Source organism: Nicotiana sylvestris, chromosome 3 (genome assembly GCF_000393655.2).
Source record: "Nicotiana sylvestris chromosome 3, ASM39365v2, whole genome shotgun sequence".
Classification (NCBI taxonomy): Eukaryota; Viridiplantae; Streptophyta; class Magnoliopsida; order Solanales; family Solanaceae; genus Nicotiana; species Nicotiana sylvestris.
Genome location: NC_091059.1, coordinates 55546456 through 55568468, shown reverse-complemented (window position 1 = coordinate 55568468; position 22013 = coordinate 55546456). Strand labels below are relative to the sequence as shown.

Genomic DNA, 22013 nt, shown 5'->3' with positions numbered 1-22013 from the left:
CTAAATTTAAGGCAGGTGAAGAAACTCCCAAGGCGATCGCTTGGATTTTGTTTCCTAGCTTGTTGCCTACTTATTTTTTCAAAGAATGTTTACTCTCTTTAGCATCATCTGTGGGGAAACCATTACACTTAGACATGGCAACAATTAATAAGACACGTACAAGTTATGCAAGAGTTAAGGTGCTTAATGATTTGCTAACCGATTTGCCAAAGAAAGTTCGTATGGATATATAGAACGAAGCTATTGGGTAGGTAAGAAATGAATGGGTAAAAATTCAATATGATTATTTACCTAAGTACTATAAAACGTGAAAGTTACAAGGCCATGATGATTTTGAATGCTGGAAATTGCATCCAGAACTTATGATGCAAGACAAGAAAGGGAATATTGCAACAGGTATTGTGAATTATAAGGATAATAATAAAGGAGCCTATAATGATTCTTACAAGTGGAAAGGTAGTTGGGAACATTGGGAAACAGTGGAAGGAAGTTAGGGATAATCGTGTCGAAAACAAGTCCAAGCAAGATGGTGTGCAAGAGATGACTGGAAAAGAAATTATTCCAGTTGAACATGGAATAGGAAAATAAGTACAAATTACTAACAAATTTTTTGCACTTTAAGAGAAGGAATATGGTAATGAAGCCAATAATCAGCTGGCAGTAGTGACATAAGAGAATGAAGATCGCAGCTCAAGACCTAATACTAATGAATATGGGAGATCATTAAATCCGGCAGCACCTATTTTTAATCTTATTTCACCTGGAAGTAGGGCAACAAAGTAAAGAGGCACAAGTAATGAAGATACTAATGGCAAAAGGAAAGAAAAAGCAACTGGGAAAGAGTCTACATCATAGTGGGTTGCTCGAACCTTTGGAAGTAATAAGGAAGCTACAGGTATACAAGCAGAGCAGTAGATGCCACATGAAAATAATAATGGAATGACTTAGCTGTTAACAAGGAGATACAGTGTGATTACATGGCCAAGTTTGTTACTACGAACCAATCATGTCAAGAAATTCCATCCTAGACCCTTGATGGAAGCAAAGTTCAGCTTGGAAAGTTATGGAGTGATCAAATTGAAAAGAGTTTTTAGAGGAAGAAGAAGGAGAATTTCAAGAGGATGATGAACAAGAACATGATTAAGAGGATGATGACCATTCAGTGGATAATGAATCTATAATACTGCCATAAGAGGAAGAAGATCAAGCAAATGTTGATGGTGGTTTTATTGTCAACAAAGAGGACAATGCAGTTAATATGGACAACATTCAACTGCCAAAGACAGGTGTTCAAGGTAGTAGTTCAAAACCAAAGCAAAAGGTACCAAACACCACTCAAACAGTACAACCATCCAACCCTAACCCTAACCCTAAATAGAACTCTAACCCTAACCCTAATCCTAAACATAACCCTAACCCTAACCATAGCCCAGAAGTTAGTAACATAACTGTTTTTAATCCTGAGATTGGTACAATGACTAAAGGTTCAGTTGGGAAAAGGTTAATAATGGTAGTTAGCTCTCCTAACAATCAACCTTTGAAGGTGGCCAAGGAGCATTTTAATAAGTTATTGATACCTAAGCCTATACATAATCAAATGGTGCAGCAGACTGATGGAATGGAGGAGGATGAGCAATGTGAAAGAGGAAGTAAGGACCTTGATGCAGAATCAACGATTCAAAACATTATGAATGCAGCATAACAATGAGACTTATCACCAACATTGTTGGATAAGGCTAAATCATCTGGCCGAGGGAAGAAGAAGAAGCAGAAGGAAATGTCTTGTTCCTAGCACTAGAGTACAAACAAGAAGGGCCCTTACAAAATCTAGTAATTAATGTTGAATGCCATTATCTGGAATATAAGGTCAGTCAACACAATGCAAGCCTTTGAAAGACTTGTTACAATGTATAGGCAGTATGAATTTCACTTTATTGGGGTGATGGAGCCAATGCAAAATCAAATTAGAAACATACAGGAGACAGTTGGGAATGTATCATGCTTTTGTTAATGTCTCAAACAAGGTATGGGCCTTTGTCGAAGAAGATTATGAAGTTAATATTTTATTTGACATAGAACAACATCTTACACTAAGATTAATTAATGCCTTGTCTCAAAAGGAATTCATAATAACTTTAGTGTATGCAAAGTTTGATGCAACTGAGAGGATTGAGCTATGAATACGGTGTATGCACTAGCTAGTGAAATGTCTATTCCTTGGCTTGTTGGGGGACACTTTAATGTGATCGTTGATGAAGAGGAAAATTTTGGAGGTCGGCATGTATCAATGAATGAAGTAGAGGTAGTCAGACATTGTATAAATACTTGTAATCTCACTTATTTGAGTTTCAAGGAAAGCATATACACTTGGTGGAATGGTAGGACTGATGATGATTATATATTCAAGAGACTCGATAGATGTTTAGCCAATTTGGAGTTCCAGCAAATGTGGCGTGGATTAGAGATCATTCACTTATCTAAAACAGGCTCAGATCATTGCCCTCTCCTCATATCATGTGATCCAAATGCAGCATCGATTAAAAAATCATTTAGATTCTTGAAATTTTGGCTAAAGCATGAAACTTTTCAGGATGTTGTTAGAGAGAACTGGAAGGCTGATTTCAGTGGGAATCTATTTCATATGTTTAACCATAAGCTGAAAAATTAAAGAGAGCTTTATCAGTTTGGAGCAAAGTAACGTATGGCAATATTTTTCAGAAGGTAGCCAGTCTTGAGGAGTTAGCTATTGCACATGAAACTCAGTTTGAATTGAATCCTACTCCACACAATAGAAAATGTCTCTTGAAGGTACAAGCTAAATTTTTTAGATATCTTGCACTAGAGGAGGAATTCTGGAAGCAAAAAGCTGGGATGAATTAGTTTCAGGATGGGGATCGCAATACAAATTTTTTTCATGCCCAAGTCAATGGTCGAAGAAAGAGGTTACAAGTTAAAAGAATTCAAAATAGTCAAGGAAAATAGAGAGCTTCGGCTCTCATTTCTACACACCAACAGAGAAAGAAAGAGTGAGGTTTCACAGACAGGGTATAAGAAAATAGTGAGAGAGTGAGGCTTCGGCTATAAAAGGAGAGCTTCGTCTCTCATTTCTACACACCAACAAAGAGAAAGAAAGAGTGAGGTTTCACAGACAGGGTATAAGAAAATAGTTTGTGAGAAAAATAGAGTGTGAGCGATATTGTAGTGAGGTGGGAATATCAAAAGATGGTTATTTCTTTTGAGTATTGTAGTAGTCTTTGGAGTATTTTATTCGGACCTACAAAGTATAAAATTCTTTACTATAGTAATATCAGTTGCTCCTCTCGGAGCCGTGGTTTTCTCCCTTATTCTAAAGGGTTTTCTACGTAAAAATCTTAGTATCGTTATTACTCTTTTATTCTTGTTAATTACTGTATCTCGCTGCTACATTATTATTCCGCTTTTATTACCGTGAATATTATTTCTGTAGGGGATTTATTCCCAACATAAAGTTTACATGGCTCTCCACCATAATCTTGTGTTTAGAAACTATCCTTTCATCGAGTAAATATCTGAAAAACCTGTAAAATAGATGTCACTTTTAGAAGAATAATCGAATAGCATACTGCATTTTATTTTATCGTTCAAAAATAAAATAAAATTGGAAGGACACGTCTGTTGATGGCATATCCAGTTAACCTAATCATGAGTATACAATTTTTCAGATAACATTTAGAATATCTGTGTTTAGAATGTATTTTAGGATAAAATACATAAAATAAAATGCAGTATGATAACATTTAGAATATCTGTGTTTTATAAGATAGTATAAAACTTTTAAATTAAATTAATACTACTTCGAAAAAGAGAAAAAAGAATTTTACTATCAAAATCTTTCAAAAAGAAAAAAAATTAAGCAGCACAGGTCTATGCATGGTGGGTTTATGCGGGGGCGGGGCGGTTTGAAAACAGTAAATTATGCTTTGTGGAGGGTGGGGGCAGTTAAAATCTTCACGGATATGCCCCACAGCTATATTCTTCGCACCGTTTGCCATCCCTATCACCTCTGTATAATTATCATCCAAAATGTAAAAACACGGCGGGAGAGGACATAAAACCTTACCTCCCAAAATAAAAGATATGAGTTGAACATTTCCAACACATTACACTGATGAGGCTTCCAAAATATAGGAGTTATAGTCCTAAAAAATATTAGTACATTGTACATTGTCACCAGAATTTCTCCTTCTCGTTTGTCTAATTCGAAAGTTTGGAATTCTTACAAACCTACGAAAGAATTGTCCATTCTTATAAACGTAGATTGACAACATTATATTTATATTTTGTTTCAGGCCTGAAAGTAGCATTTTCAACATTTGTCTATTCAATCCAGTGTTTTCCAGCTTGTTGGTTCCAGATTAGGTTTTCCATGTCAGGGTAGAGTGATTGGGTTCTGAATTATAGAATCTAGTTAAAACTTATGAATTACGAAAAGTAGAATCCCCTCAAAGAAAATCCCATGTTATGTTGCCGGCTTGTTCAGCAAGTGCAATGTTTTGAACTTTACATAGTACTAACTCAGAGCCATACAATAGTGGGTATAGTGTTACTATGTATCCTCTGATCATGCAAATCTATTTGCACAACAATTTGACGAACGAATCAGGATTCGGTAACCATCACAGATCCAATTTGAATGATAGGAGTACTACAGCCCATAATAATCGAGTGTTTGGCAAATAGCAAATGCTACATACCCTACACGAATATATACTGAATATTGATTGGTTGCTTGATTCCTGATTAGCTCTTGAATGTTGCATATGATTCAAGATGGAGGTAGGAGCATGTAAACAAAAAATTTCGAGTCCCTTGCTGCAATGAGTAGGAATGCAATACTTTTCATGGAAACATAATGTATTTTAGGAGTAGCTTTTACCTAGAAATTGGAGGGGCTGACAGACTTGTACACTCGTATACCACTAGTTTAAGGATTGGCAATGGATTTATATACACACCATATTTGCCAGAAGCTATTACAGTCTGAAGAGGTAGGTAGCACCAGCAACATCATCATGCTATATACAAGACTTTGAACATGGAATAGGCCAGCACCACCACACGTATACTAATCAGCCACTACTTAAAACTGCTTATCTTTTGTACAGAATTGAAAAACATAATCATGTCGTCATAAACATCTTCTTTTGCCCTTATACTTAGGAGGAAGTCAATATGACCATATTCCTCAATATAAAGCAGATCTGTCTTGCGCTTCAACTTTTTTAGGGTATGTTGGACGTCTATGACATCTGCTAATGCGTCATTGCCCCCATAACCCATCCACAATGGCAATGAAGTGGGAATCTGGCTGATATCAAATTCTGGGGGCTCAGGTTGCTTATAGTGCATGAGGTTTCTCCACATTCCATAATCATACATAGCAAAATTCCCTTTACGAATCACTGCAAAATTTTGATCAGGAATATAAGGACCATAATGACAATATGAGCAGTTAGACAACATGTGCACGCACTCCAAGTAGCAATAATCATGACAACATCAACATATTTGGCGGAACAAAGGAGGTAAAACAGTGCCCAAGAGGATGAAAGTCCTCATTTATACTTCGACCAGGAGACATTGACAAAAAAACTGAAGATAGCTGATTCAAGAAATTGAGATGAACAGGGAATAGGAGACAAACCCCATGGTATTGGTTCAGTGGTCGAGATTCTGGCTTTAAACCCAGATCTGACATCCAGTAACCCCAACCCTATGGGCCAAGCTTGCTATTCCCAATCCCACTTGGAAAAAGAAAATAAGAATAACATATAATGATATGTATAATAATCTGAACATATATACATACTCTGGAAGAGGTGATGCAAGTTTTTTGAGGATGATGGGTGAGGTTCATATTCAAGATAGAAATCAATCCGTGAATCATTGAAGCAACAATTCTTCCCTGCACGAATATTGATCAATGAGAAAACATGGGGAACGTAGTAAAGTTCATACATTTTGAGATAGTTTCATGCCTCAATTAGAAGACTGCAAAAATCATTGAGCAACAATTCTTTCCTGCAAGAATATCTTAGGTGCCATATCACATAAAGCTTGGTTTGTGAGGGAAGAAGAAAAAGGGCCCATAATGCCATCAATAGTGATGAAGGATATCAAGGATGAACAAAAGAATATAACTGAATTAACATGACCAAAGCAAGGAAATATTTTTACACCTTGGAATCACATATTTTGATACTGAATGCCATGACCAAATGCCACTACGCCATAAAACCAACCAACCTGCTATCTAAGGATAAGCAAACATGCTATTCATGAAGTTGAACATAACTATCAAGTATTTTTTTGATAAGGTAAGATAAATTTCATTAATAAAGTACCAAGAAGGTACTGCAAACAGCAAAAGAGAGATCACAGTGAAAGTATTTAAAGCAAACTTGCTCAGATTCACTCCATGCGTTTCTATTTATGCAACGTAGTTTGACTTGGTACGGGGTTTAAGAAAAAAAGGAAGACTTTTGAAACTTGTGGTTTTAAAAGCTTAAAGGGTAAAAACTTTTGTGGGCCTTCAATTTGTGTGGCTATAAAAGCTTCTCATTAAAGGTAAAATGGGTAAAATGAAAAGTTTTGTTTCCCAATATAGAAATATGTCGTTCTTTTTAGAATAGACTAATAAGGAAAGTGTGTCACATAAATTGAAAAGGAACGAGGAGTTGTTTTTCAACCACAGTATATAAGCTACGCAGAAAGCGTGAAAAAGCTTGAGAACAATGTCTCTTATTCCTTATGTATTTATAGACACAATGCTACATTATGCGAGAGGAAAACAAGTTAAGAAAGAAAGAATTGAGTGAAAATGCAACTTGATTATTCCCTCAAGCTACTGGGTCTTAAATAGTTAACATACAAGTGCTAAGATAGAAAGGAAAATATTCTACCTAATTACGAAATCAATCTAATTAAATTCGACTAATCATAATCGATACACTATCATTTACAATATTATTACAACATTCTTAACAATTCCTAATGCCATTGATTATCTGATACCATTCGGAAGAAAGTTGCCTAGTTATGTTAAAACAACAATAACGCCTCAGTCGCAAACAAGTTGGAATCAGCGATATAAATTCTCCATTCTTCCTTTAAGCTTATTAATAGTTGCTAAAGAGAAGTAGGGATATCCAACGTGCTCAATGAAATCTAAAGGTATTGCTTCCAAGGCTAGTCATATATAACTGACAAAATGGAAGTTTCTAGTGGGTAGAGCAATAAAAACCTTAAGCAGCAAACTAAGTTCAAATAGAGGATATATTCAAATGACTTGGAGGCTGACTTTTAAGATGTTTCTAGGATCTACCTTCTATTTAACTGAAAAGCTGCTTATGCCAATCAGCTTTTTTTTGTTCTTTGCAAACAGCACAACCATTTACATATTGTTAGGGCCAATTCTTGCATAAGATAGTTGAACCATTCACCAGCAATTAACCTAGGTTATATGCTTATAATGGACAGCTAGTATCAGAAAATACTCATTTTGCCAAGCTGCAGAGACAAAAGAGCGAAAAAAATATCTCTTTCATATGCTAGTGCCAAAATAATGTACTTTCAAGGTTTTGCACCGCTCAAGCACAAAGAAGAGAGAAAAACAAAAGTATCCCGCTAAAGTTTTCCACAATACTAGTGAAAGCGTTCTTCAAACTCACGTGAGAAGAATGTAAAATGGAAAGAACCTTACCCACTCGTTCCTCAATCACGCAAGATTGCACTAAGTGTTGAATAATGGGAGAACGAAATAAAAGACAAATCACGTTTTTTAAGCAAGAGATTAGAAAAACTAATCACCGCCCTTTATTTTCAGCATATTGAGCCCTTTAAATAGGTCTTTCAACGAGTAAGATAGATGAGATTGTTAAGAAAAACCTATCCTAACTAAAATAGGAAAAAGAAATCTAGTAAGAATGGAATACCAACTAACAATCCTAGTTTGACTAGAACTACAAATATAATCCTACTAAAACAACAACAAAAAAACCCCGATGTAATCCTTCAAGTGGGTCTAAAGAGGGTAGTGTGTAGGCAGACCTTACCCCTACCTTGTGAAGGTAGAGAGCTTGTTTCCGATAGACCCTCAAGTCAGTGTTGTGTAAAGCGCTCGCTTCAGCGCTTAAAACGCAAAGCGAAGCGAGGCGACAAGTGAAGCGCTTCACCTATTTGAAGTGTATTAGGTAGTTGGATACGAGCGCTTCTGCCATAGTAGCGAGAAGCATAGGTGAAGCGCATTAGGTAGTTGGATGCGAGCGCTTCTGCCATAGTAGCGAGAAGCGGATGAGAAGCGTGAAGCAATAGAAGCGATCGCTTTTGTGTTTGAAATACTGCCAACGGTCTTCTTAAGGGAAAAAATAAAAAATAAAAACCAGTTCATTTATCACAAAATCAGCAGTGCAGCGACAGAGCGACTAAAAATCTAGGGTTTCCGGCACTCTTAAGTCTTCAAGGTTCTTCAAGGCTCAGGTATGATTTCTTTTCTTCCTCTTTCTCCTTCTCCTTCTTCTCCTCCTCCTCCCCCTCCTTGTTCTTCTTCTTCGTTTTTTTCTTTTCCTTTTCCTTGCTTAAAATTGCAGCGAAATGCTGCCAATTTTTTTTTTCTTCTTTGGTTCTTTTTCTCATTCTCTTCTTCTTTTTCTTTTCGCTTCTGGGCTAGAAATTGAAACGAGTTGCTGCCAATTTTTCTTAATGTTCTTCAGTTCTTCTTTTCTCCTTCCCTTCTTCTTCTTTTGCGTTTGTGTTGTGATTGCTTTGGTAGTTTCTATGTTGTTACTGCCAAATTTTTAATTAAAATTTTCAGCAGTTGAAGCTTTTGGAGAGCGTAGACGAGAAGGAGAAGAGGAAGAACAGGGAGCGGTATAAGGTGGCTAAGAAGGAAGCGAAGTTGGCAGTTACCACGACTAAGACTGTCGCGTTTGAACGCTTATATGAAAAACTTGGAGGCAAAGGAGGAGATAAGAAATTGTACAGGCTAACCAAGGTGCGAGAAAGGAAGGCTCGTGACCTGGACCAAGTGAAGTGCGTCAAGGACGAGGATGGTAGAGAATTGTTGAATGAGGCACTTATTCGACGGAGATGACAGACAAACTTCCATAAACTCTTGAACGAAGAGGGGGATAGGAACATTGTGCTGGGTGACTGGGTGACTTAGAACACTCCGAGAGTCATCGGGACTTTGGGTATTGCAGACGTATAAGAGCTGAGGAGGTAGATAGGGCTATGCGTAAGATGAGCAGGGGAAGAGAGACCGGGCTCCGGGCAAGACAAAATACCGGTTGAGTTTTGGAAGTGCATGGGTAGGGCGGGCTTAGAGTGGCTCACTAGGCCGAAGAAGTATTGGGGAGAGGTGATTAGGCGAGACATGGCGTTGCTCCAGCTTACTGAGGACATGACCATGGATAGGAAGGTGTGGAGGTTGAGAATAACGGTAAAGAGTTAGGTAGTCGAGCTTTGTCCGTATTTATAGCAGTAGCTTTGATACATCAATTAGAGCCCGTTTGGACATAAGAATTTTTTCACTATTTTTTCCGAAAGATTTTCATTTTTTTCGAAATCAGTGTTCGGCCATAAAAATTTCAATTTTCACTTGAAGATGAATTTTGGAATTTTTCGAAAATTTGAAAAATTCCAAAAAACTGTTTTTCAAAATTCACTCAGATCACTCACAAAAATTCAAAAACAATCCAAAATTATATTCATGTCCAAACACAACTTTAATTTTCAAATATCATTTTCACTTAAAGAAATTTCACTTTTTGAATTTTACAATTTTTATGTCCAAACGCCCACTTAGTGTCCTTTGTGTATTTTTGTATCCCTAGACTTCTATTATTACTTGCTACTGGCTTTGTTTCGATTTTCTGTTTGCATTCCTTAGTGTTAGTTTTGTATTTTCGCTTCGGTTGTCAGATTTGGTTTGCTTGTTATTGCCTCTTCCATTTATCTTTCCTGAGATGAGGTTCTACTGGAAACAACCTTTAAAGGAAGGGGTAAGGACTGGGTACACGCTGCCCTCCCCAGACCCCACTTGTGGGATAACACTGGTATGTTATTGTTGTTGTTGTTAGTATTTATTTATTTTGGTTTTTCTTAATTCCACTTTACTTCAAAAAGGCAAGCGATTCGCTTCTCGCTACGCGCTTTAAGCGAAAAGAGGCTTGTCGCTTTTCCTCACGTCACGCTCCTCACAACACTGCCCTCAACTCAGGAAAAGCAATTCTTTTTATCAGAAGTCGTTCAACAATTAGTATGCCACCATTCACTTTGCTATTTTACCAAACTTAATTCGCATAGGATAGTAACCACTTTTAATTAGCATAGGATAATCCTACTAAAACAAGAACCATATAACTAGGAAATAAGAAATAAGAAATCCTAATCTTGAATGGATTCTTGGCCTTCTCGATCTTGCATCACAAAAGAAGCTAGAACCGACCAAATTCTTTTTCACATCACTAAGCTACAGCCAATCCTTCACATTCCAGCTTAAGAAGTATAATAATTATATAAGCAAGAAGGAAGTGCATAGAAAGTGAAAATAGATTCTTGGCCTTCTTGAATTTGCATCACAAAAGAATTGCTTTTTCTTGAACTTCTTGAATTTCTTGGATTCTTGGCCTTCTTGATCTTGCATCACAAAAGAAGCTAGAACCGATCAAATTCTTTTTCACATCACTAAGCTACAGCCAATCCTTCACATTCCAGCTTAAGAAGTATAATAAGAACTTGTAATAAGCAAGAAGGAAATGCATAGAAAGTGAGGATGGACAATGAAGAAGAACCTGTAATAGCACTGAGCCAGATGTCACAGTGAATATGCCCTTCACACATCATATCCATGATTTGAGTCCCCATATAACTGCAAACATTATAGTAAAATGTGTCATATCTTTAAATAAAGGCAATAGAAGATCATGAGAATACTGGACAAAGAAGTGAAAGATTTAGTGGAACCTTTTGAAATTAAGCTGATGGATGCCCAATCCAAGAATTATCTAATCCATAGCATAAAATTTGTCAGAGTATTGTTGAAGTCATATATGTAGTGAAACTAACATGGCGACACACTATTTCAGCACCTCATCAAGACGCATTTTGACCAATCTAAGGACAAAATTTGTGGTGATATGATCTAAATATGATATAGGACAAAGGAGTGCTGCAGCTTTGACCATCTCCACGATATCTGGCTTAGTAAAAGCAGCAAGAGACATGATTGTTCCCTGAAAAAAAAACATAAGATGCTATGACAAGGAGAGAACCCTTATAATTACATAAGAACATGGATGCTACGAAAGAATAAAACCTGTGAATGTCCAACAACCAAAATTTTTGCTTTTGTGATTGAATTTGCATATCGAATCATTTCGGCAAGATCATAAAGAGCCAACTCTTCCCAGCTCCAGTCCCAGAATTCCTAAGACAAATTCAACCGAGGAAGTAAGACACTTCCATTACAAAAAGTTGTGTATATTTAGTAACTCGCACATCATCAGAAACTGCAAAGAAACAGGCAGGAACTGCATATGTGATTTCTGGAAGAAATTATTCTTTTGAGATGGCTTTTGGGGAAGAAATTATACTTATATAAGAACAAGGAAATGCATGAATCTCTGGCAGTAACTAGCACATCCTCTGTCAAATAGGAGAAAAATATTGGCTAAGCGTGGAAAAGAGTTTCACTGGCATATTCAACACCATTAATAGAAGTATATTAGACTGATTAAGCCGTGGAATTAACCACTGATGCTTGCATCAAGGCTGCCTAAACCACACCAGTGTTATCAAAGGCGCGCTTAAGCACTGAAGCGAGGCTCAAAACATGTTGAGCGCTTCACCTCCCTTAGCGAGCCTTCAGTGTAGTCACCAATGCTCTAAGGCATATTTTCCCTTGCCGATGAGCGTAATCCTGAAGAGGCGACACTAAACAATTGTTATTTCACTATATCGTAAATTTTATTCAATTTCTTTATCCTTATATTTGGTATTCATGCTTATAGATATTAGTGTTAGACTACACATACATATTTTTAGTTTTTCTCCATTTGCGCCTTTCTTCGTTAAAGTCCACTCTTTATTTGCGCTTTGCGCTTAAAGCCCCAACAGACCATAGAATTTTTTTGCGCTTTTCGCCTTTGATAACACTGCATCACACCCCCTTGGAGTGCAGTCCTTCCCTGGACCCTACGTGATCAGGGATGCTTTGTGCACCGGGCTGCCCATTTTTTTTATATTAGACTGATTAAAAAAGAAGAAAAAGTATACCAAATAATGACTTAGGTTTTCTATGAAGATTTAATTTGCAAAGAAGAACATCATCAAAGTTTCATCTTTCAAACTGAAATCTCAAGCCAATTTGAATTCTTAAAAAAATGTGTATAATATGCAAATCAGTATTACTAGTAAATTTGTCAATGTTCTGAGACAACGCTGAAATAAAGTGTCTCGTGAATTGCGGGATGAAAGAAGTACATTCATTTGCAAGCAAACCAAATCATGTCATTTCAAATCTAATGAAAACACTATATTAGGAGTGAAAGTAAGTAGGGTACTAAACAATCAACTGGGGCATGGCTCAGATTGCTTTCCATTTTTGAGATTGAACCATTGAATGAGGATTCAAGCAATTGACCCTTGATCTTTTTGAGGAAAAAAATAACATATTAACCTTGCCCCTTTCATCTTACAATCCACTTCAAATTAATTCTTATTTTCTTAATACAACACACACGCACACACCTCATCCTTTGTGAACGTATACCCTTGAATTGTTCCTTCAGCCCATTGAATATGTCTCTAAAAGATTACGTCGTTGTGCACACAAAAAATCATAAAAAGACCTACCGGTTTCTCTTCTATGCATTCTTGGAGAACCCTGGCCGTGAGGCTTTCCTGGTCCTTCATTATCAGCATTTCTCTAGCTTTTACCTCCCCCCCCCCCATGCAACCAAAAAGTCTTAGGTGTAATCATGAATGGTCATCTCTCACCCCACCTCCATTGTCATCAATGTTGTACCCAGCATTCATACTGGAATTACCACTATTTTTCACCACATATACTTCAAACCAAAATTACACAGAAAAGAAAAGAAACTATGGAGAGGACTCGATGATGGTATCATGGAAAGAATATATTTTCTTCACGGACAACCTAAGGGGGGGTATTGATAGGATATTTGTTTAATTGTTTCTTGATAGGAAGATGTGGAGGTCGAGTATTAGGGTTGTGGGTTAGGAGGTAGTTGAGTCTTGCCTTACTTCGTACCTTTATGAGACTAGGCTGGTAGGGTTTGGTCTAAGATAGCTAGTGGCAATGTTGTGTCTCACTATTTCGCTTTTTTGTGCAAGACCTATTTACTAGCTATCGCTTTTGCTTTGCATCTTTCTTCTGGATTTCATGTTTCCCTATTTTTCCTATGATTTCTGTGGTGATATTAATATTGTCTCCTTTTGTCTTTTTATTTTTTTTGAGCCGAGGGTCTTTCGGAAACAGCCTCTCTACTCTTTCGGGGTAGGGGTAAGGTCTGCGTACACACTACCATCCCCAAACTCCACTAGTGGGATTTTATTGGGTTGTTGTTGTGGTTGTTGTATTTACTTGCAGCAAAGGTGTTTTTGTTGGAAGGTGAATTTACTTAGTACAGTTGTCGGTTAATCATTATCTGTCTTCGTTTTCCTTTGCTTCTTTTTCTTTTTTTTTTTTTTTTTGTGGAAAAGATGATGATCACGATAAATGTATTGAAAGAACTGAGCTCTAAATTCTTTGTGACACAGTAGCCTACCACCAGATCATGTACCACGTTCCTACATACGACATATTTAAAATTCATTTCAACTTTGTTCCAGTTGAGCATCTAAGCATCACACAGTTAAATTCCTCCTATGAAGCTGCTCTGCATATCATTTGATCTGTAAAGTCACTATCTGCTTTCTTCTTCTTCTTCCTTTTTTTTAATAAGCAAAACAAAACCACCATGGTCTACAGTAGACTTTCCATGACTCAGCCTTTTATTTCTCATGACAAAGATAGCCTACGCTTTAGTAAGCAGGAAAACAAAGGCTTGACCATGGCATGCAAAGCAAATCCAATGCTCAGAGCAAGAGTTCACAGCTTCCAATGGAGGATGCAATGTAAAATGAATGGGTTCAACACAATATCATTTTTGACACGGAATATGTATGTGTACATTACAGACACACATAATATATATAACTATATACTATGTGTCACTAAAATTTCAAAAAATATCAAATTTTGAACTTACAATTTTAAAAGTCAATTGGTTAAGTGCTAAAGAATAAAGTTTGAACCCATCAAGTATAAATCTTGCATTCGCCTTTGACAGCTGCTAGACTACCTCATGAAACACAAAACATACGCAAAACCAGAGAAATAATCATATACATTTGACAAACACAAGATCGAATGTTACCTTATTTTTCACTGATAAAGATACATGCCCATGACTCCAGCGTGTACCACGCACATTTCCAACCCAGACATCAAAACCTTGTTCAGCAAGGATAAAGCCCAATGACTCACTAGCAGAGTTCATGAACCATGCATCACCTGCCTCCATAAATCAAGATTCGACGTCAGTATTAAACTCTACCAGAAATGTAAGTAGCGGTCTGTACTCTCTTGCAGGATATTTGTGTGCTTCAAGCAAGGAAATCTAAAATTTAGTTTTACTTTTCAAATGACTTGTAAACAGGGCTTGCTACCTTAAAGAACTCCAACTTAACTCTTACTTTTCGATTGACTCGTAAACAGGGGCTTGCTACCTTTGGTGAATTAGGAAATGGTTAACAGCAGTTACTGAGCATGTGTCCAGATGCAGCTAGTGTATTTCAGACACTTCCTTTTTTTGCAGAAGATTTAAGATGATCTAGGTAGAGAATCTATATAAGTGATTTATTGTCAGAGAAACTATCAGTGGAAGCAGTACTAGCTGAAAATGAAATGATCTGAACTGTTAAGGCTGAAATTCCAATAAGATGGAGGTTAGTCAAAGTTCGCGCTTGTACTGGAAATTGGCCCAAAATAGACTTTGTCAGTAGTAAGTAAATATGGTTCACACTGTTTATACTGAGGAATGTGCCCATGGCATGTCTGTCGTCACACCATGTTCCACTATAACAGAAGAAACAGAGGATGACTTGTTTGCTTTTATTATACACTGAATGCCACGAAAAAGGATATTGTTTTTCTTATAAAGTCACTGAACAGGGTATTGTTATTTGTTTTTACTACATAACTGTTCAATTCATTGAGACTCCAAAACATGGCAAATACCCTGATTGGTTATTACTCAACATCTGCAGAATCTTACTGTTGATCATTAATATCCTGGATAGATGCAAAAGAAAATGAACCTGAATGAGCCATACTCCCAACCGTGAATATGAATCTTAACTCGAGCTCAATGTCCGTCCTTAAACTCGACCCCCAAAGCTAGCTCCAGAGGTGAGGATCATCTAAGACCATATAAGAAGACAACAACCCACTCCCTCAACCCATGTGGGACACTCTAATTAAGATCCGAATACATTAACTTCGAGTTGCATTTCTTAGGAAGTAAGGTTATAGAACAGATAAAATACTAAGCAATTATACACATATACCTAATAAGATTGAGCTACATTTGAGTTTCATAGTACAATTCTACTGACACATAATTTGCTTTATTTCTCAATTTCTATGAAAATGGAGAGAATAATTGTTACCTAAGATGCTTCAGCAGAAATTTTTTTTACCTTGTCATAGCTATCTGACCTAATATAAGATGCTTTCTCTGAAGGCATTCTTACACAAGATGCTCTCTCCAAAACATTCTTATACAATCTCCTTCACAAAGACACAATATCTCTTTTATCGGAAAAGAAGAAATTTACTTCTTGGTATCTGTTTGAACTTCAAGCTTCATTCTTCTTTAGGATTAAAAATTCATCCCAGAATGTGATAATTGAGCCAATTTAACCAGTAAGACCCGATATCAGATGTAGTCTACTGCTAACAAAGAAGAAATTTCAATTAAAAAAAAAAGGCAGCCCGGTGTTCAATTGATTGGAAGAAATGCCAGTGTTCAGAGTGGTCTAACCATTATAAGATTCAGTGCATAGATCCTACAACATAGCACTGTGCTGAAAATCAAACAAGCTAGGATGGGCCAAAAGAATGTTTTCTAAAAAAATATATAATAAGATGTTTCCTTGTTCTTTTTCTCCTTTGCTTGTGCCTAAGTTCTCATTTCTCCTTTTTCTTTTTCTTTGTGAGCACAGCGCAAGTGTGTTTCTTCTGGTAAGTTGGCCAATATATTAGGAATTTAATTCTGCTCCAAACAGGTGTACCAAAATGCAATAAAGTCCTAGTATTCAGAAGGTAGCAAAATGAAATTTGAGACTGGCAACAACATTACCATAAAGAGTCCATGGATGAGCAGGACCGGAGGACCCATTTCACCTCTGACAATTGTTGAGCGAGACGACACACGTTGAAGTCCAAGGAGGTAACCATCCTTTGTCTCAGTCTACACGGGATTCATTATACAAAAATATTTTTCAGCTGAATCAGCAACTAGAAGTATCACACAAGGCCTCTTATGATTGAATACAACAGGAAATAGAAAAAAAATAAAGATAACATTCCAAAGAACACTATGTCTATATCAACATACATCTCGAGTTCAAGTAATTCATATTTTTCATAGTTCCAAGATAGAAAATATCACATATCGATTAGGAACAGCTCGATTGCAAACTAGTTAGAGGCCGACTATATGAATCAGTTCAACTAAATCCCTCAGTTCAGGCACATTTACGAGTTCAATGTTAAGATAATTAATTATACTAGCTATGTTAGTTAAGTCCTCCCCTATCTCATTTTACATGGCACCCTTTTCCTTTTAGTTTGTCTGGAAAAGAATGTAACATTTTATTTTTAGAAAAATTTAACTTTAAACTACCATTTTATCCTGATACAAATGATTTGTTATATACCACAAATTTCAAAAGTTTTTTTTCTTTCTTAGACTCCTGACTAGTCAAATAGTGTCACATAAATTGGGATGAAAGGAGCAGTAACTTATGAGATTATGAGAAAAAGAAATTGCACAGAAGAAAAAGCAGAAAATGATCCGCATGTTATATATACATATCGATGGAGATTATAGTGTACCGAGTGTTCTGTGCAAGGGAAACCAGCAGGTTCTATGAGGTGAGCGCATAGACCTCCAGTCACTTGAGAGTTTCGCCGGAGCTTTGAAACGGCGGTGAAATCACCGGCGGAATCGGTAGCATAAGACAAGAGAAACATAGTAAGTGCTACAAGCGCCCGAGTATGCTCCATTTTCTCCAGCGACTAAGAGACCTGGAAGCGTCTTAACGTCCGGGAGAGACGAGCACAGCCGCACAGGGAAGACTGAGGTAGTGATGATAATGTTTTTGATCTCTGACACTAAGTTTAGATAATTGCTTTTGACTTTTTGCTCATGTAGGACGCGCTATCTCTGCGAGTTGTTCGCACTCTATTTCAAAGACCCAGTATGGTTTGCTATGGTTTGGTAGCATGCATTACATAACATAATGCGTGAATTAGGTTTTGTATTAATAATATCTTGTTTGGTAGATATTTTAAACTTATGCATTAGTATACAAGCATTAGTTATACATTCTATTTGGTATTATCTTATGTATAACTAATGCATAAAAAACTATAATTAGCAATGCAATGGATTTTAATGCATGTATTAGCTTAGTTAAAGACAAAATTGTCCTTCAATATTTATGCTTGATTAAAATATGCTAGCTATTATATTAATGCAAGTTTAAAATAATTCAAATAGTGAGAAATAAAATTATATCTCTAGTAAATAAATACTTAGCATATTTCCTTTTTTATAAATAAATATTTAGTTCTATTTTACAATATAGGTAGACAAATTAAATAATTTTTTAAAATTTTTTCATATAAAAATATTTCTCAACGTATGTTTCTTTTAAAAAGTTTGAGTGATGAATTAGTTTTGAAGGTATTTTTGTAAACAAGCAATTCTTTTAGAAAATGTGCAATGCTTTAATACATCAAACCAAACAATCGATAAAAAATATGTCAGCATAACTAATACAAGCATAACTAATACTAGCATTACTAATACACCATATTCAGCATTATTCTTATGCATTCTACTAAACGACCCCAATTACTTAACAATAAACTTAATTGTACTCAACGTTAACATCAGATCAACAAAGAAAAAATATATTTTGTGGAAACATTTACTTAATTATGGTTAGCAGTTCATAGTTCGATTTCATCAAAATCAAAATTAAATTAATTATTTTTGGGTTTTTAGTTTTTTTTCTTGGCACATGAAAATACAAAATTCATGATAATTGTCTAGGGAAAAGGACAAAAACTCGTTCGAAGCATAATATTGACCCGACGTGCCCCTGTTTACTAATTTCCTACAACTGCCCCCAAAGTAGCCCCGCCCAGTCCTCCCTTTCGTTCAACCCTTTGAAATTTTTCAAGTAGTGCCCCCAATATTGTTGGTAGACTATATATTGGTGTATACGTATAAACTCGGGTCCGCACGCATCCCAAATTCTCGCGGCACAGGCAGTTTAACCCCATGCCACGAAAAGAGGCTGCTTTAAGCCTCATAAAAATTAAAGGCCCCAAAAGCTACTCTTCTTATATGTAATTTAAATATTTATTATATTTATTATTAAATAGTAATAGAAAATTTTTTCAACCACCTTTTGCTGCCTTGTTACCAATCGTTAATAACATAGTGTTATATTTTATGTTGTCTTTTTTCAGAGTTGGTTCAGAAAATTCAAATAATAGTGAAAGACAATTAAATCTGCAGTTACTTTCTAGTTCTTCCTCCAACTTAATAATATTTTTTATAACTCTAACTTTGTAAGATATTTTTTTTCAAGATATCTGTTGGCACGCTTTAAGCTAATTCGATCATAAAAAATTATATTTAATTTATTTATCATCTTTGTAAATACAAATTTTCAAATGATTGTTACTTTGGGAGGCAATGATATATAGTGAGTAATATTGACAGTCATGTAAAAAGAAAAAAATCAAAATTAAACTTAATAAAATCTTAACAATGGTTAGAATGTTTCAACAAAGATTAAAGGGGTTGGTTATATCATCAAGATTAAATTGCATCTCAAAAAGTAAAAGAATAAACTTCAACAAAAATATCTATTATTATTAAACAAGTTTAAGGCTTCTTATTACGGCTTGACTTTAGGCCTCTAATATAGTTGAGCCGCCTCTGAATCGAGGCTGAAACGACGTACTCGCCGCCAAGGCTGATGGTGCAACACCCCCCGAACCTGGAACGAGCTCCGCGACCTCGGAAATCATTACAAATGGTTGCACACGACTAACAGAGGTCCGTGATTTTCGCGCCCAATCGGATATCACAATGCATGTCTCGCTTGATGTCGGTAGCATATTAGTAATTGGTGTACAAGGAGGATTTTTACCTTTTTTGGATTGTACTAGATGTAAAACTCCCCTACTATATAAAGGGGAATTTTTTTTATCCAATTGACATATTGTAACACACATATCAAGGCAATACAAAATTGTTTCTTTGCTTTTCAGCTATTGAAAAGTCTCTACTTTATTTTTGTTCTTTGTTCTTGATTGGCCTCGAACCCAAGACTCAACCGAGGGCAGAAACTATTGCCCAATCCAGGTTCAAGCCAGGGCATAACGTTACGATTGTTTCTTTGTTCATACCTTTAACTCAATTATTTAACATTTTTGGTTATTTGTGTTGAATCAATCCACGTATCTTTAAAATCACGTATAAATTCAATTGTTATCCATTATAAGGGTAAACAGTTTGGCGCCCACCGTGGGTGTTACGCCCCATAGTATTACGTCGATATTACGCTCTGTAGTTTTATATTACGATGATCCTACGCTCCGCAGTATTATATTACGACGATGTTACACCTTGTAGTATTGTATGTTGAATTTGTTGTAAGATAATTGACATCAGTTCAAGAACAATATTATTTGGATATTATAAGTATTATGCTATTTCAAACAAGTGATAAGTAAATTTGTGAAGGTAAGAGGGTAAGCGAATCGAAGAAAGTGAGTTCTGTCGAAGTTTGTCGATTTGGGATAAAATACGGTCGGAGCTATAATACCCGGTATTTATGGACTAGTGTCATATAAGGTACCACATGACCATGATAGTAAGGTGTATAAAGTATGTTAAAAGTGAGTAGTATTTTAAGTAATTTTGAGATAATTCAAAATGACTGAGTGGATATGGGTTTTTATTTGGATTTTAGTGGAAGATTAACTAATTCTAATTATGTGTATAATTGGATAATTAGTGATTTTAGTGGAAGATTAACTAATTAATTTGTTTATTTGGATAAGGTTAAATAGTCCCCAATGCGGCAGCAAGAGTGGTCAATTAAATGACTCTTGAATCATAAGGCAAGGTGTCACAATTAAAGGATTATGTGGCTTAGTCATCTAAAGTGTGGTGCCCACACTCATTTATATAAAAGACCTCTCAAAACCACAAAATTGAGACGTATGACTACATGTAGTAACGGATGAAATTCAGGGTTTGGATTAATTCACAAAAATATGGAATTCACTAAAGCCATAAAGGACTTTCAACGTGATTGCTTCAGCAAGTATAATACAAGGTTATGATCCAAGTCACAAAGAGATCATCTACAATTTGCTACAAAAATTCATACAAAATCATTTAGCAACGTGAGAATTTGCGATTCTAAGAGAGTACGGTGCAATCTTTCTCAAGAATATCATAAGGATTTTTCCCTACTTCGATCCGTCATTACGTGTTTTATCACAAAAAATGTGTGTTAGAGGGATTGTCAAGAGAATCGACTCAGGTATGTTAAGAATATCCCTTCTTTCTTTTTGGCATGATCCATAAGATACAAATGAAACAAGTAAATACACAACTTCCATAAATGACTCTATTCATAAAAGTATTAGAGGTGCTTATATTCTTGATTCCCCATATGTCTTATTATTCCATCGTCTGTTCATAGGTCTCAGAAAATACGTAAGTTTAAAAAGTTTACTTCATGATATTGCTCAAAGGCATAATGGTCTTATGACATTCCGAGAGATTTTATTGATGTATTTCTCATGCATTACATTAATTTACATGCACATTAACCCATGACCAGATGGTGTTGTATACGTATATATATGTATATTATATGTATATGGGATATGGGAAAATGTTACGGCATTATATACGTACCACCACTTGATCAGCTAGTATACGTTGATGATTTTGCCCACAGTGGCCGAGATGATATGATGGGAGCCCTCAGAGGCTTGATAATGTTATGAACACATGTGCCTATGTACGACATGACATTCATACGCATATGCATGACACTATAAGTATTTCATGATTTACAGAGTTATCCAGACTTACAGGTTGAGTTATTTGCTCCATGTTTCTTCCATGTCTTTTATATACTTATTTATGTGCCTTACATACTCGGTACATTATTCGTACTGACGTCCTTTTGTTGGGAATGTTGCATTCATTCCAACAGGTATAAACAATCAGTTTGACGAGCCTTTATAGTAGATGAGGTTAGCATTCAATGAAGGATCGGTAAGACTCCACCTCATTCGGAGTGCAGCCGAGTCTATGAGTCATCGTATTAGAATTTTGCTACAGACTTATGGGTCGGTCGGTACCCTGTCCCATTTGATGTCTAATACTCTTAGAGGCATTGTAGATAGAGGTTCATTTTATATAGTATATCAGAGGCCCATATGTATACATGTCTTAAGAAAGATGGTTCATTGATACAGTGCTTTCCCACTTATAGTTATACATTACGAGTTGTGGCCATGTTGGCCCAGTTACTAGCACACCTCCTTTTTACACACCCGAGGGTATATAAGGGAG

The 22013-nt window shown here is 36.1% G+C and overlaps 2 protein-coding genes across 2 annotated transcripts; one reads left to right on the top strand and one right to left on the bottom strand.

Moving 5' to 3' along the window:
• Positions 1 to 2176: 2176 nt before the first annotated feature.
• Positions 2177 to 2668, top strand: LOC138887387 (uncharacterized). The gene has a single exon (XM_070169134.1). The coding sequence runs from the start codon at positions 2177 to 2179 to the stop codon at positions 2666 to 2668; it is 492 nt and encodes a 163-aa protein (XP_070025235.1).
• A 2189-nt stretch (positions 2669 to 4857) lies between these two features.
• LOC104238805 (triacylglycerol lipase 1) lies at positions 4858 to 17554 on the bottom strand. The gene is made up of 9 exons (XM_009793276.2): positions 17228 to 17554; positions 16470 to 16580; positions 14484 to 14624; positions 11357 to 11467; positions 11130 to 11273; positions 11005 to 11045; positions 10833 to 10909; positions 5849 to 5944; positions 4858 to 5441 (listed from the first exon to the last, which is right to left on the bottom strand). The coding sequence occupies exons 1-9, from the start codon at positions 17396 to 17398 to the stop codon at positions 5116 to 5118; spliced, it is 1218 nt and encodes a 405-aa protein (XP_009791578.1). The 5' UTR covers positions 17399 to 17554; the 3' UTR covers positions 4858 to 5115.
• Positions 17555 to 22013: the final 4459 nt, after the last annotated feature.